At 41.6% G+C, this 16,726-nt stretch overlaps 1 protein-coding gene across 1 annotated transcript in view; it reads left to right on the forward strand.

The window, feature by feature from the left end:
• Positions 1-15,806, forward strand: part of LOC109876023 (endoglin) — a 63,705-nt gene extending 47,899 nt beyond the window's left edge. Inside the window, exons 5-14 of the mRNA XM_020468501.2 lie at positions 1,913-2,084; positions 2,226-2,409; positions 2,540-2,645; positions 2,883-3,084; positions 5,133-5,281; positions 5,693-5,923; positions 6,413-6,479; positions 10,021-10,128; positions 10,260-10,307; positions 10,585-15,806. Of these exons, the coding sequence (XP_020324090.1) occupies positions 1,913-2,084; positions 2,226-2,409; positions 2,540-2,645; positions 2,883-3,084; positions 5,133-5,281; positions 5,693-5,923; positions 6,413-6,479; positions 10,021-10,128; positions 10,260-10,307; positions 10,585-10,709 (1,392 nt within the window). The 3' untranslated portion in view covers positions 10,710-15,806. The remainder of the gene's footprint in view (positions 1-1,912; positions 2,085-2,225; positions 2,410-2,539; positions 2,646-2,882; positions 3,085-5,132; positions 5,282-5,692; positions 5,924-6,412; positions 6,480-10,020; positions 10,129-10,259; positions 10,308-10,584) is intronic.
• Positions 15,807-16,726: the final 920 nt, after the last annotated feature.

The raw sequence follows: 16,726 nt of genomic DNA on the forward strand, positions 1-16,726 counted from the left end.
GCTGGAATGCAACGGTAATAGCTATGAGAACATTGATTGGGGAGAAAATGAAGCCATTGTTGAGACAGGATCCAAAGGGAAATAGATATCTGCTGAATGCCATCCATTTGCTCTCTATAGTATATACATTGACTAGTCTAAACCTCTTGGACTAATGATGGCATGTTTTTTTAAAATATGCTTTTAGAGGTATAGCTGTCTTTTACAGCTATGAGTTCCGAGTGTCTTTTTTAAATTCCAATGAAATTCTTGAATTTGAATTGAATTTGAATTGGCCACACCCCACAGGAAGCAGCATTTGAATTGAATTTGAATTGGCCACACCCCACAGGAAGCAGCATTTGAATTGAATTTGAATTGGCCACACCCCACAGGAAGCAGCATTTGAATTGAATTGGAATTAAAGAAAGTATCATTTAATTCAATAAAATTCAAATGGCTAATTTAGTACTATACATATGTTTATTTTTGATATATGGAGACCAATACTATCTAAAACATATGGATGGAACAGATTGTTTAAGACTCATTCTCCTTACATGTACTTAAAATAATTACAGTAGTCTGGAAATATTCTAAAATCCTTTTGTAGGTTTAGAATAATTCATAATTCAATTACATCTCATACAAAATTCCCAGAATGCAAAAAAAAACCACAGAATGGAAGGGATCAACCTAATCTAATGAGAAAAATAAAAATAAAAACTTGTGACAATAATATTTGAAATGGTATCCGTATTCTTTGCAGTAATAAGTGGAAGATGTTTTTGGTAAAAGATTTGTCAAAGGAATAAGACTGTCATGCTTAATGTCTCATTTGAATTGAATGTCTCAGTTGAAATTATACTTATTTTCATTCAAATTCTGCTTCCTGTGGGGTGTGTTCAATTAAAATGTAAATTTCAATGAATGGGTTGAATCGAATTAAGAAATTCAGAATTGATCCTAACCCTGGCACGACTCTTAGGTTACACTGAAACGTCACTTAACCGCCGCATTACAGTAGACCCCCTACTTGAGTGATTCATCTACAATCCATTATTCCTCTAGCCTGGCGGGGGAACAGGGGAATGTGTGCTGTGGTGTGTATGCGCTAGGCTGGATGTATATATGTATACCCGTATGGAGCCAGATTCCAGCCGACTCCACTGACGCACAGAGTTAAAAAGGTCTCATTTCCCAGCCCCACTCAGGAAGCAAAGGAAAGACCTTGGCTCCAACTGGGTTGTGCAAACAGGCTCGTGGACACTTTACCATAATAAACATTCCTTTTCAAATGGCCCTGCTCTGCTCAGAAAATAAAGAGAGAGAGAGAGAAAAAGAAAAAAGAGAGAGATCAATAGACAGGCAGAAAGAGGGAGAGAGCGAGGAGGGTGAGGAAGAGGGGGGGGGGGTGCTTTAATGTGGCTGTTGTCAGACACATTGGGCAAACATGAGTTAGCAGGCTCTAAATAAGGCTCTGACAAGCAGAGCTGTCTGGCCCTCCTAGAGGTAGTGTCTTAATGACTTAGGGCTGTATATAAAAAATAATCCCTCCATGTACATAAAGGAAACAAAAAAGAATGTAGTGGATCATGTTAACAGACATATTCAGTCATATTCAATTGCCTTGTACATGTAGTGTATTTGTTGATAAACTACTGCCTAGGCACACACGTCTTCTCTAAGAAAACTGGAAAAATATACTTGTGAGAATAACCTGAGAATAGTAGGAAATTAGTAGTTTATAGCAGCCTCCTTAATACTCTTCTATGATTTAGTTTGACCAGGGGTCAAAGAGATACTGGGTATCATTATTGCAATACAGGTTCAATTGATTTGAACCTATAGAATCATAACTTGACATGCAATAATAGATAGATGGTCAAAGTACGGAAATTAAATGTCGAATGTATTTTCCTTTACTCACCAGGTGGCAAATGACTCCAATATGCAAATCATGGGTACAATTGTGAACGTCCAGAAAAAAGCCTTTCCCACAGACAATAAAGATATAGTGAGGTGGGCCGCCGAGAAGTTTGGTGGGGTGACGTCCTTCACCACCATCCAGAACCCGATGAGCATCGCTTCCACAGGGAGAGAGGGTGAGACAGATACATACAACGTTCCTCAAACGTACACAATTCTCAAGTCCTTTTTTTTGCTTTGTTTGTTAAGATAAACTGTGGCGGAATATTGGCAGATAATGTAACACATCTGAATAATAAATGTTAATGATTTTACAGGAACAAGACTCCTTCCAACTGGCTCCAACAACTGTACTCTTGAAAACGAATGGCATGCGCTCAAGCACTATCTGAAGTTAGAATCAAACATGCGTTTGCTCAAATCCTGCTCGAACCAGCTTCCCCACAGCCACACTGAGAAAGAACTGTACATCGTCAACATCCCTGAGGATGTCAGCATTCGGTACGACACCGAAGAGTCTCTTGGCTGAAAACATTAGCAACACATTCCATGATAGGGGCATTATATAGGTGATTGTAATGTGTGTTGGTGCTCTTGAACTGTAAAGTAACATAGTATTTTGTTCTTCCAGCCTTGTCTCTGTGCACGTCATCAGTGAGAGGCAGATCAGTCTGTTCCTAAGAGGACCTCAGGGTACCGTGTGGAGCATCCATGACCCAAAGCACACCAGCTTCAGTGTAAGCACTGGACAACATCTACTGCTGGCTAAATTGTAGTATCAATGTCTGAAACTGAATCACCAATGACTCATATGTTACCTGCATTTTTCTGGTGTTCATTTCATGCCCAGTTATGCGTGCATAACTTGAATTATTCTATGTGACTGACAAAGTTGTCCTATAGAAATGGAAAAATACTCTCTACTATATATGGTTCATTTGATCTCTCTTTCCCACTCTCTCTTTCTCGCTCAGTCCAACAATGTGATCCTGCTTGCTGCCACCAGCATGATGCATAAGATCCCTCCCACTATCACCATCTCCACAGACAGTGCTGATGCTGTACAGAAGACGGCCTTGGACCATTTCAGAGCCAGTACCATCACCAGCTACTCTGAGATCCGAACCGAGGGCACCATGGTCACACTGGTCCTAGGGAATAAGGACCACACTTCAGGTAAGATACAGCTAGAGACACAGTGAGCATACAGTGCCTTGCAAAAGTATTTCCTATTTTGTTGCATTACAACCTGTAATTTAAATCGATTTTTAGTTGGATTTCATGTAATGGACATACACAAAATCATCCAAATTGGTGAAGTGAAATGAAAAAAAGAACTTGTTGAAAACATGTTTTATTTATTTACGGAAAGGGGTGCGTGCATATGTACAGTATTCACCCCATTTGCTATAAAGCCCCTAAATAAGATCTGGTGCAACCAATTACCTTCAGAAGTCACATAATTAGTTAAATAAAATCCATTTGTGTGCAATCTAAGTGTCACATGATCTGTCACATGATGTCAGTGTGTACACCTGTTCTGAAAGGCCCCAGAGTCTGCAACACCACTAAGAAAGGGGCACCACCAAGAAAGGGACACCATGAAGACCAAGGAGCTCTCCAAACAGGTCAGGGACAAAGTTGTGGAGAAGTACAGATCAGGGTTGGGTTACAAAAAAATATCAGAAACTTTGAACATCCCATGGAGCACCACTAAATTCATAATTTTAAAAAATGAAAGAATATGGCACCACAACAAACCTGCCAAGAGAGGGCGCCCACCAAAACTCACGGACCAGGCAAGGAGGGCATTAATCAGAGAGGCAACAAAGAGACCAAATATAACCCTGAAGGAGCTGCAAAGCTCCACAGCAAATATTTGAGTATCTGTCCATGGGACCACTTTAAGCCGTACACTCCACAGAGCTGGGCTTTACAGAAGAGTGGCCAGAAAAAAGCCATTGCTTAAAGAAAAAAATAAGCAAACACTCGCCAAAAGGCATATGGGAGACTCCCAAATATGGAAGAAGGTCAAATTGAGCTTTTTGGCCATCAAGGAAAACTCTATGTCTGGCGCAAACCCAACACCTCCCATCACCCCGAGAACACCATCCTGCAGGGACTGGGAAACTGGTCAGAATTGAAGGAATGATGGATGGCGCTCAATACGGGGAAATTCTTGATGGAAACCTGTTTTAGTCTTTCAGAGATTTGAGACTGGGACAGAGGTTCACCTTCCAACAAACAGGACAATGACCCTAAGCGTGCACTCGAGTGGTTTAAGGGGAAACATTTAAATGTCTTGGAATTGCCTAGTCAAAGCCCAGACCTCAATCCAATTGAAAATCTGTGGTATGACTTAAAGATTGCTGTACACCAGCGGAACCCATCCAACTTGAAGGAGCTAGAGCAGTTTTACCCTGAATAATAGGCAAATATCCCAGTGGCTAGTGCCAAGCTTACAGAGACATACCCCAAGAGACTTGCAGCTGTAATTGCTGCAGAAGATGGCTCTGCAAAGTATTGACTTTTGGGGGGGGGAATAGTTATGCATGCTCAAGTTATTTTTTGTTGTCTTATTCCTTGTTTGTTTCACAATAAAACATATTTTGCATATTCGAAGTGGTAGGCATGCTGTGTAAATCAGATGATACAAACCCCCATAAAATATATTTTAATTCCATGTTGTAAATAGGAAAAATGTCAAGGGGGTGAATACTTTCTGAAGCCACTGTAGTACTATTCACCTCTAGCAAGGCTAGAATGACTAGGGAGTTGTGTTATGACACCGTTCCTGTCAATTGTCTGGAAACTTGCCCAAACAGTAAATCCAAATTCAGAGTGACCCGTTCAACAAGAACTTAAATGCTCATATTGTTGTTTGGTAAAATGGTGCAGTAAAAAATATGCTTTAGTAAGCTCTCAGTAATTGGTAGCTAACAGTATGACATTGTTGCCAGCTAGCTCCTGTAGTAGATTAGCTCCTGTAGTAGACTGGCTCCTGTACTAGACTAGCCCTGTACTAGACTAGCTCTGTACTAGACTAGCTCTGTACTAGACTAGCTCTGTAATAGACTGGCTTGCTTTGCCAACATTATTATTATTTAGGGTTAGGGTGTTTATTAACTAATCAGTTCAACTAATCTATAAGGTGCACCAATCCTGTAGTATCCTGTACAAATGGATTATTACTGTCGGGTGATTTTTGTGTCTTGCTGTCTCAGTCACAGAGGCTGCACCAACCGAGACAACCCCATCGCCCCCCAGCCCCCCTCAGATGCCTCTACTCATGCAACTGTACACCTCTCCAGACTACCGCTCCCCTCTGGACCCCAACACCAAGGTGCAGAGCGACAAGAGGATCTACGCAGAGGTGAGAGCCCTTTTATTTATTTCACTCCAGCACCCTCCCGCTCTTAGTAATCCACTCCCAGTTCCTCAGCCGTGCCCACATTCTCACCCCCTAAGCCCTGCACACCTTCACAACTGCATGACTCCGAACACAGAGAGAAAACATCTCTTCCATAGTATGGCAAGCTAGACAGGTATTCATGTTTGAGAGAGAACTTGTTCGAGAATAATTTTGATAGTATCGTACTATTTATGTACAGTATATAACAACATGCATGATAGAGCGTGACCATATACAGTTATGAGAGCAAATACATCCACCAGCAAATACATCCACCATCTCCCACCAGGCCTGCTCTACGCTACAAAATAACACCCATACTGTAGTGTATGCAAACATTTCCAGGACTCCAAACATCCCTCTCCTCTCCAGATCTCAGGGCGGACACTGGGGGAGATTGTCCTGACCATCAAGGTGATCAACTGCTCGGTGCGCTCCAAGGGTTCTTGCCCGGTGGTGAGGGACATGCCCTTCAGGCCAGAGGTATGCTCCTCCACCGTGTGCCCCAACAGTACCAGGGTTAGCTTCTCCTTAGAGCTGCTCCAAGACCTGGCCTCCACTAGCTGGGACCTGGAGTGCTCCGTCAAACTCTGCTTCAGCGAGGTATGTAGGTGGAGGAGATATGGGTGGTGGGGGGAAAGAGGGGTATTGCTTTATTGACTTATAGGACACATTATTTTGCTGTAATTTATTTTTGTATCTTTTCTTTAATAAAAAAATTGGTGTGCCAAAACATCCAAATAGATGTTTCCATTGAGCATTTATTCATTAAATCTGAATTTTCTCTGACACATTTATTTCAACATCATAACAGTAGCTATGCTTCTAGTACGTGTACTTTTAGAGTTAGACTGAAATATCATAAGCTGAGTAGATTCTTAAAGTAATAGTGTGTGCCGGCATGTTTAACTAAACTATGTTAATTCTAAGCTGTAGCTTAGTCAACAAGCCAAATCTCCAGTGAACTTTCACTTCATCATCAAGGCATTTTTGGTGTTTCGAGTTTACTTTAGTAATTTTTTAGTATCTTTGTCAACAAAGTACACTTAATGATCGGTTTGTATCACTCTCTCTTTTGGTAATGTCTTGTAGAAATGTGGAGATGGAGGAAGAGTGAAGAGGAACTTGGAGGTCACCCAGACATACATCCCACCACCAAGTGAGTTCAGTTTTAACTGCAACGTTTTAAAGCCTTCCAGCTCTGTTGTTGTACTGTAGTTTGTCCTTCTGGCAACCCTGTCCTTCATTTTTCTCTGATCAGTTTTGGCATCAGGTAACATTTACAGTACACATGATAATCCCATTGTTAGTCAAATTCATATTTGGGTGTATTTTAAAACACGACTCTTCTCTGTCTTTGAGATGACCCTACCTTCCCCTATTCTGCGCAATTGTTTTTCCTTTTTAAAAAAAGAAAAAAGATAGTCAAATGAAATCACCACTAACACTGCTGTCAAATGCAACAGTAGGAGAGACACCGCATTGTCCTCCTCAACCCTCAATAATTCCTCTATTGGAACATTCCATCATCCATTTCATTCTGGCCACAGCAGAGGCTGGCTGGCTTGTCTGTCCATCTCGGTTTTACTGCCTACCATCGAGCTCCACTCCAACGTTGGGCCCGTCATCATGCCGATGATGAGATCAGGATATACAGAGAGAGACGGGTCATGGAGGGGATGTAAGGTGGGGCCTCCTCCTTAGGAAGGCCTGCAGCCTGACCTTGTGGCCACAATCAGCCAGTAATGACCCTCGGGGGGGATCCATTGTGTCCGAGGTCTGGCTGCTGGGCCATCTGTCCAAACATGGGCCCCGGGCCTGGCGCTATTGTCAGAGACAGAGGCCCTGAACACAAAAGGGGGAAGGTGTTACTTTTCAAAGGGGAGGACAATCTCCGGGCAGATGAGTCAGGAACAAATATCGCATTCCTCAACCGCTGTAAGCCCAGAAGGGAAACCCATCATTTTTTTTGCAAAAAGGAAAAGAAAAGACGACAAACTTCAGGTTCATGTTTTGGCTTACCACACAGCTCCCCAAATTTGGCCAACAACTTATTTTTTCCTGCAATTTCCTCACACAGAAGAAGAGGATACAGGTTGGATCATCAGCTGATGTTGGTGTTTTAGGCTGATGCTGCCAGGCCCTCACTGCTCATTTTTGTTATTGTGTCCCTGTTTTGTCAGCCAACCCATTATGGTCCCTATGTCAAGGAAAGGTCATGTGAGTGCGTGGAGGGACTTAGGGACGTGATGGTGGATGAAAGGGAATCCGTGGCAAGGGATCCACGTTTTTTCCCGTTAAACTTCAGGCAACTCCTCATTGACCTCAGCGCTCCTTTCATCCATGCCTGCCCACACAGTGCACACACCAAACAACTGGAGCCAACCAACTCTATGGGCTCTCCGAATTGGTCGCCTACGGTCATGTAGTCAGTTCCACTCAGTTCTTCTTCAGAATTCTGGCCAGAGAATTGGAGCTCAGTTGAGGCCGGCTGACTGCTGCTGGCTGCTGCTGGGAGCCTCGCCTGTTTTGATTGGCCAGGATATGGCTTCCCCTCGGCTGTCCTTCCTGTTTGGTAGCTGTCCCCCAGAGGACTCTTGGGAGTCGTAGTGTTGTAGCGCAGGCCTGCAGCTGTCCGTCCCCTCCACCCCACCTGCGACGCAGCTTCTACTTCCTGTCCCTGTTTGCTTTCCGGCCCATTCTGGAAAACAAATGTAAAAAATACTTTAAAACATGCTTCTGTTTAGACATGGACTGGGACAGGGCCTTTGAGTCGGTAATCAAATCAAATCAAATCAAATGTATTTATATAGCCCTTCGTACATCAGCTGATATCTCAAAGTGCTGTACAGAAACCCAGCCTAAAACCCCAAACAGCAAGCAATGCAGGTGTAGAAGCACGGTGGCTAGGAAAAACTCCCTAGAAAGGCCAATACCTAGGAAGAAACCTAGAGAGGAACCAGGCTATGTGGGGTGGCCAGTCCTCTTCTGGCTGTGCCGGAATGCTGGTAGTAGATATGCTGGTAGTAGATAATTCCCCTCCTATAAAGATTACTTTAATCACTTACAATCTAATTCATGAGATTTAATCGAAGGATGTAGCCCACATTAGATTCATTATGATGGTACACAAGCATTTCATTATGTTGTGACAGCAGAGCAGAGATGGATTTTAATAGGGTGAGGGGATGAATTATCTTAATTATTCGTATAGATGAATCCATGGAAACCATCAATAGCAATATTAACAGGCTTGCAGGATGATGGCAAGCGGTGCAGCCAAACAAACAGAATGCAGACCCTCATTCTTCCTGCATCCTGTCTTTCCTGTCCTTCAAGAAAAGAGAGAGCCTAGTGTAAAGCACAGGGGAGAATGACTGTCATTGAAGCCATGGAAGTTCATGGCTGACTGCGGTACTGCAGGCGTTGTTAGAAAACAGGATCCCCCACTATAGTGAATGGAAAAATGGCAATCTGGTCAATCTTCGTGTAAATAAAATAGAAATTCAAGACAACCAATAATTGCTTCAAATACACCAAATGTATGTCCGCAAATACACCAAATGTATGTCCGCACGCAGAAGAACTTAAGGATAATTTAGTTGCTAATGGCAGCCTGCAGTACCCCAGTCGGCATTCAACTTGAGTTACTCAATGAGAGGGGGCAGCACTGAGCCAGTCTGCAAAGTCACATCCTGGAGGGTCAGTGCTATCGGGGATCTTTGTGACATCCCTACCCTCCTAACCCTTACACTAACCCTAACCTTAACTATAACTTAATCTTAACCCTTAACCATTTTAAATGTCAACTTCAATGGGTTAAGGACATCCCAAGGATACTGGATTGGAGTAGCTCAAACTGCGCATGTTATGTGAACATTTCATTATACTTAATTTGGCTTCAATTAGCTATTGAGTTTTCACATAGGAATGTATGGTGTCACGTGATTGATGGCCTTGTCCATTCATATATTCAGTCATTGTTAAGACACAGGATGGCTCCTGCCCAGAGGACGGATGATTAGCTTCCTCCCAAATTCTCAGGATCCATGTTGGAGATTTCCATTAGGGAAGTAGCAGAAGCTGGGGAACTTGTGTGTGTGTCTTTGTGTGCATACATTTGTGCACGTATGCTCGCGTGCTTGGATGCACACGTGTTTGTGTGTGTGTGTGTGTGTGTGTGTGTGTGTGTGTGTGTGTGTGTGTGTAAGTGTCAGTGTCAGTGCCAGAGCTAGCAGCACATGGCCAGAGCCTGTTTTCATCGAAGCTGATTTGAGAGCTCCGTCGAGGGAGAGCAATTTTGCCTCAGCCATTGGCTTAAGAGTTGTTTTGTTTGCTCCTACGTCTGTAATTGCTGGAACAGCTTGTGTGGGACAATGCCACACACAGGCTGCCCAGGGGGCACTGCCAGGGCCAAGCAGTGTGACCACAAACTTAAATTCACATGATGACAGAGCCAAAACTTCATCACATCAGTGATAACCATTTGTTTCCACAAACAGATTTGGCCTCAATTGTGCAATGTGTAATGTGCTTGAGACAAAGAAAAATTCATGAGCTTGTAATGTTAACTGGTTGTGTGCTGGAAATGAGGAAATCATAGGAGGAATAATCTCTCTCCATATCGATGGATATCCAACAATTCTACTAAACACCTCAATGTGAGACATGAATTCATGTGTTTCTCCTGTGTGTTCTAGTGGCGTGTATTGACTTTGGTCTGTCAGCCGTGCTGGGCATTGCCTTTGGAGGTTTCCTGATCGGAGTTCTGCTCATTGGAGCTCTGTGGGTCATCAAGATCCGCACAGGTGAGTCGGAGTCTGCCTATCTCTTTTGTGGTGTTACATTTACATACCATACAAAAGGGTTTTTCAAGGTCTATTTCCCTTTTCATTCAAACTTAATTTAAAACAGTATTATTTTGTTTTATGGGATCTAGGATACCCCACCGGACTGGATGTAGGGTCGACTACTGCAAACCTCTCGAGTAAGATGCTAGTCACTGTTTCTGATTGATGCCAGTCCCAGTTAAACGTATAGAGTTCTATTTTCCCTGAAGGGGGAATAGTAAAGTAGGCAAACCATATCGATGAGGTAAACCTGTCTCCTCCTCCTTTTCTGATCTTTCTCATGATCACTATCCCTCAAACAACCAACCAACCAGTCAATCAGTCTTTATTATCCCAGAAGCAGTTGGTTTGCAAGCTGAAATTGAGTTTGACAAATTGGTTAACATGAATCAAAAAATTGTCCTTTCTCTCCAGAATGTCCTTGCTCTCTGACCAGCAAACGGCAACCTGTCTCCAACAACCCCTCCCCCTCTGAGAACAGTAGTGCCAACGCCAGCATTGGCAGCACTCAGAGCACGCCAACAAGCAGCATGGCATGACATCATCACCACCACCGTCTCCCCTCTCCGTCACACTGAGGGGGCTCCATGCTATTTGGTCGCTCTTTCACAATGCTTAAGAAAGCATTACCCCCTCTCTTTAGTCACACCACATCACGCATCCTTTCTCACCAACCTGAGGGGGGTTAGGTCGGGGGGGGGGGGGGCAGCTGTAGTCTAGTCTAGGCTCCTAACACCCTCCTCTCCGTCCTCCCAGCAAACGTTCCAGACTGGAAGTCAGAGAGGGTGGAAAAAAAAGGCCCTGGCTCCCAGCAACAGGAAAAACAAAGCATATCCCCAAGAACTAACAGGAAATTCAATGCATTCTTCCTCTCTGATGGCGGCACAATAAGAATCAGTCAGGGGGGGGGGGGGGGGGGGGACGACAAAAGATTGACTTTAAAAACATTATTAGATAAACTGTTTTGGCTCTCAACATCCACAATTGTTGTGATAGGAAATGTCAAGGCCCCTTTTTCCAGGCAATTTAGAGATAGATTCTGGACTGACATCCGTTCTTTGACGTTGACTGTAGTTTGAATTAAAATTTGTATTACTGTATATGGGTGGCTGGAAGACACCATGTCAGATTTAAAGATTTCAGACAGTAAAAAGCTATAATATCACATGTTCTCTTCCAACAACAAGGGGAATCTGTCTTCATGGGATTTAGGAAAGATTGGGAAAAGGCTACCTCTTAATTTATGTAGATATCGGATTGTTAAGCATAAGCTTGACAATGGCTTCTTCTGGTGAGCTAGTGTGAGATAAATAAAAACTATTTTCTCTTTCATTCCATTTCACTTGAGTTACATCATATTGTTTTGCTCAGAGCCATGTCTTACATACAAGCAGAATTTATAGCAAAACATTTCTTGCAAGTCAAATGTTGCACTATGTATGCAAAAGTATGTGGACACCCTTTCAAATTAGTGGATTCGGCCATTTCAGGTGTATAAAATTGAGCACACAGCCATGCAACCTCCATAGACAAACATTGGCAGTAGAATAGCCTTACTGAAGAGCTCAGCGACTTTCAACATGGTACCGTCATAGGATGCCACCTTTCCAACAAGTCAGCTTGTCAAATTTCTGCCCTGGTCAACTAAGTGCTGTTATTGTGAAGTGAAAACGTCAAGGACCAACAACTGCTCAGCCGCGAAGTAGTACACCACACAAGCTCACAGAACCGGACCGCCGAGTGCTGAAGTGCGTAGCACGTTAAAATTGTCTGTCCTCGGTTGCAACACTCACTACAGAGTTCCAAACTGCCTCTGGAAATAACGTCAGCACAATAACTGTTTGTCTGGAGCTTCATGAATAGTTTGTTGGGAGCTTCATGAAATGGCAGAGCAACCGCACACAAGTCTAAACTCACCATGTGCCATGTCAAGCATCGGATTGAGTGGTGTACAGCTCGCCGCCATAGGACTCTGGAGCAGTGGAAATGCTCAGTGGAAACGATCAATTGGAACACCGACTGCGAGCCAGGCCTAAATCGCCCAACATCAGTGTCCGACCTCACGAATGCTTTTGTGGCTGAATGGAAATAAGTCCCCACAGCAATGTTCCAACATCTAGTGAAAAGCCTTCCCAGATGAGTGGATTATGTTATAGCAGCAAAGGGGGGGCCAACTCCATATTAATACCCATAAATTTGGAATGAGATGTTAAATGAGCAGGTGTCCACATACTTTTGGTCATGTAGTGTATATGAGCCTTAGCAAATGAGTTGGTTTTATAGTAATTGTTAAAAATATAATATTTATCTGAAATTGTATTATGTCTAGATAAACATTTCACTTTCCTCAATGAAGACCAAAGTCAACACCAAAGCAAAAGTTGTTACCAAATAAATTGAGCTACATTATTAAGATGGAAAAAAAGATTCAAAATCAAAATGATTGAACTCAGGAAAAACTGTGGCATTATTGTAATTTAGCGTGAAATTATTTATGTCAAGTGCCAAGGAAAATGGAAATCAGATTGAATTGTAAGTGCAAACCTGTTCTAAGTGTACAAATGTAAATGTATTTTGATTGTATTGCCTTTTTTTTAAAACCTATTTTAAATTGCTCTCACAATACAAAGTAAAGCCTTGTGGTTATGACCTGCTGGGTATAAAGACGTTCCCTTCAAACATTCCATCCAGCCGTATCTCCTAAAGAAACAGCAATACTGTACCTTAAGTATACAGTATATCATTTAAAATGTTATTGTAATGATTGTACTAGTTATTTTATAGTTCAGTATGCCAATGTACAGCGACACAGAGTCTAATCTATATTTGTTAAGCAGTTAATAATTGATTCGTAATTCATTTGTTTTGATACCATCACCAAAAGCAGCGATCTTAAAACCAAGTGAGCTTCCTCAACCCAGCACTGTGTTTTTAATGCCCCAATGTGTTTTTTACATTTTATTTTTAAAATGATGTAGCTAATAATGCGTTGTGTGCGTGTTTCTGTGCATATGCACGAGTGAGTGCATGCATGCAAGTGTGCGTGTGTGTGTGTGTGTGTGTGTGAATGTACTCTAAGATGTGTACACTCAGAGGAAAACATTATAAATTGCCACTTGAGTATTTGCGTAATATGAGGAGTAAATTCTATATGTAATGTCCATACAGTTTATATTGTAGGAGTGTTGTTTCTTATATTCTTATTTTATAAATTCCATAGCTTCTGTGTTATTCTCCATATGTTCCAAAGAACTTGGACTATTCCCTATTACAAAATGCAGTTTTTTAAAACTTGTAGTCATTTGTAACCAGATGGCCATAGATTTATACTTTCTATATTCCAGTTTAAATCGTATGATTGGTTTTGTTATTAATTTCTATAAACATCATTAAAACAACCATCAAGTCGCTAAAGCCAAACTCCAGAGCCCACATTACTGGTGTTATGTAAACAGTTATTGTTGCTCTAACTTACTCCATTCAACTTTAATCTCACCCTAAACCCCCTGCCATACAATAACAAAAGCTAATCTTCTCTGATTCAAGATACTCTGTACTGGTGTGATAGGCTGATGCATTCCATTTGTAATACTGTGGACCAGCAGCACTTAATTTCTTTGTTTGGGGGTACAGAAATGAACCTCATCCACCACCGATATGCAGCACCCACCTGATGCACAGCAGCCATTGTGTGCCAAAAACTTAACACATGACAGTCAGTGAATGAGTGGCATCCCCTTGAGCTGAACCTCCAAACAGGCAAGCAACAGTGGATTGAGGGAGAGTTGTAGTATCAGACAGTCAGTGACAGCTAGGCTCTTTGTGAATACTGACAGAACACAGGGTAAATCAGATGAGCCGTCAGTTAATCCAGTCGTTAACCCAGCAGATTCCTGCATGACCTCTGGCTCTGACTACTTCTGCTCAGAGATGCACACGCACCAAGCAATCTTCCACACTCTGCACGTTTCCCTGTACTCACAATGATAGACAGATGGTGTATGTGTGTTTAAGACCGTGTACGTGCATTTGAGAGTGTGTGTCTATTGGGAAGGTGTCTTTATTTCAATACAGAAAGGAGAGGGAATCTTTATTATTGAGTGATCAACTCAACGCAGCTCTCAAGATGGGATGCTCCCAAATAAGCAAGGTCTACGTGGTGGAGCAAAATGTCATCCAGTATTTCTGTGATCACATGCAATGGTAGTCACTCAAACAAGCTGATTACATTTGGAGTTTTATGACATAATATGCTACTGCTCTCCACAGCATTTCTGCCCTGAATTTAGCAAGCACTATCAGTGGAAAAAAGTTGTGATACACTACTTTCTGCAAATGGTCAGTGTGAGCCGGAGTGACTTGACACAACGCAAGCCAAACAAGTTGTACAAACAAAACGGAAATAAAGGGGTTTTAGTCTGCCATGAAGCGTTCATCCATGTGTACGGTTAAGAGTCTAGCTACATTTTCAGCTATTGTACATTTCAAATTGTTTTTGTCTGTCAGAAATGTGTTTTCATTGCAAGTTAAAGCATACTGTTAGCTAGCTAGTGAACGTTAGCTTGCTGGCAAACGTTGCGTGTGTGAACTGTGTAGTAATATTATTCCTATCTCAGAAACCATTTGCATTGCTAGTTATAGCCTGAAGTTAGCTAGCTAGCTAACATTGAACCTAGTTGGTTAGCTTTAGCTACCTGCAGATTCAAACTGCATCATTTCATGCATGGTTGCTGGCTATGACAATCAGTTTGTATTGCTAGTAGATAAAGTTCAGTTTTACCTGGAGTGTTTTAGTTTAGGCTACTACCTTACTCACTCTGTTTAGCACATGGCCTTACATGTGAATCCTTAAATTGATGGCTGGGTCTAAGGCTTAAGAGGGTGTGAATGATGCTAAATAGTTGTAATCAAAGAAGAGCTCTCCTGTAGAATTATCAAAACATTCAAGAGCCATTTTCTCAAAAGTGTGGTTACTAGTTTATCAACTTGCAAATAATGACTTTCCCATTGTTCCTCAACCATGTTGTATGATTTTCAATTTTGTACATCTGAGTCTCTGCTTTTATTCAATGTTGTAAAAAACACAATTTCAAATGTTGCTACAAAAGATCGAATCGATTGGTCACATATTTTGTAACTAAAAGAGAGAGGAAGAATAAAGTGGCCGAGTACTGTATCTAAACCGTAGTTAACCATTAAGTCACCCCCCCCACACACACAGTTCCCTCCACAGGAATTTTATTCACAGGAATACCTTTTTATGTTATCTATTTTTTTCTGAAATGAAAGCAACAACATAAAGTCCTTTTCCTCATAGTGATCTGTACTGGGCTGCTGTGTTAGAAATAAGGCCTTAGATAACGGAGCTTGGATGCACCTGTGTTTAATGTGTCTCTCTACACAGAATGTCACCCCTCAGGATTGTTAACTTTGTTAGAGTCTGTCATCTTAACAAAATGGCTGCTCCAAATATATATTTTTTAAATGCGTTGTTCTCGTGGCACAGGGAATTCCATCTTTCCTTTTATGGCGCATTGACCAAACTAAAATTATACATTATATATTTGTATGTTGTCTTTTGAAAAATGTATATTTTATTTGTGTATCAAACGTCTTAATAAAATGAATAAACCAAAGGAATTGTTTGTGACTCTTATTGTGATATCTTCAGATCTACAGTATTATGATTCCCTTGCTGCATTACATTTAAGAACAGGGTTGAAGACATAACATAGCTGCTGTGCGACTCAAGCCACTGCTATATATTGGGTCTCCAACAATGTTAGACACATAGTATCAGAGAGCAATAATATAGGCTAGCAAGCTGGGCCGTGCACTTTCACAGGCAAGGCAGGGAGCATCACGCATAAAGCCAGCCAGCAGCAGCATGCTTTTAGTCTTCAATTAATCACTTCCGATCATGGGAAGAAAGGAACCATGTGTTTTTAAACTAGAGCTGTTGGATTTTGTGTGTTCTTAAGTACCACACAATGATTCATTTGGTTTGCAAGGATTCGTGCTGTCCGTAAATTGCAAAGTTGACTTTTCCACCCCCGTGCTGTTGAAGGTCAGCATTACATGAGATACAGCACACCCTTATTACTGTCTGTCAAAGTATACATTCATACTGCTTGTTTGAACACTTCTATGGACGGATTAACTGCCTACAATATGCAGTGCATTCGGAAAGTATTCAGACCCCTTCCCTTTTTCCACACTTTGTTACGTTACAGCCTTATTCTAAAATGTATTAAATAAAATAAAAATGTAATAAATCTACACACAATACCCCATAATGACAAAGAGAAAACAGGTTTTTAGAAATATTTGCAAATGTTTTAAAAATGAAAAACAGAAATACCTTATAAGCATTCAGACCCTTTGCTTTGAGACTCGAAAATAAGCTCAGGTGCATCCTATTTCCATTGATAATCCTTGAGATGTTTCAACAACTTTATTGGAGTCCATCTGTAGTAAATTCAATTGATTGGACATAATTTGGAAAGGCACACACCTACAGTTGAAGTCGGAAGTTTACATGCACTTAGGTTGGAGA

Source organism: Oncorhynchus kisutch, linkage group LG23 (genome assembly GCF_002021735.2).
Source record: "Oncorhynchus kisutch isolate 150728-3 linkage group LG23, Okis_V2, whole genome shotgun sequence".
Classification (NCBI taxonomy): Eukaryota; Metazoa; Chordata; class Actinopteri; order Salmoniformes; family Salmonidae; genus Oncorhynchus; species Oncorhynchus kisutch.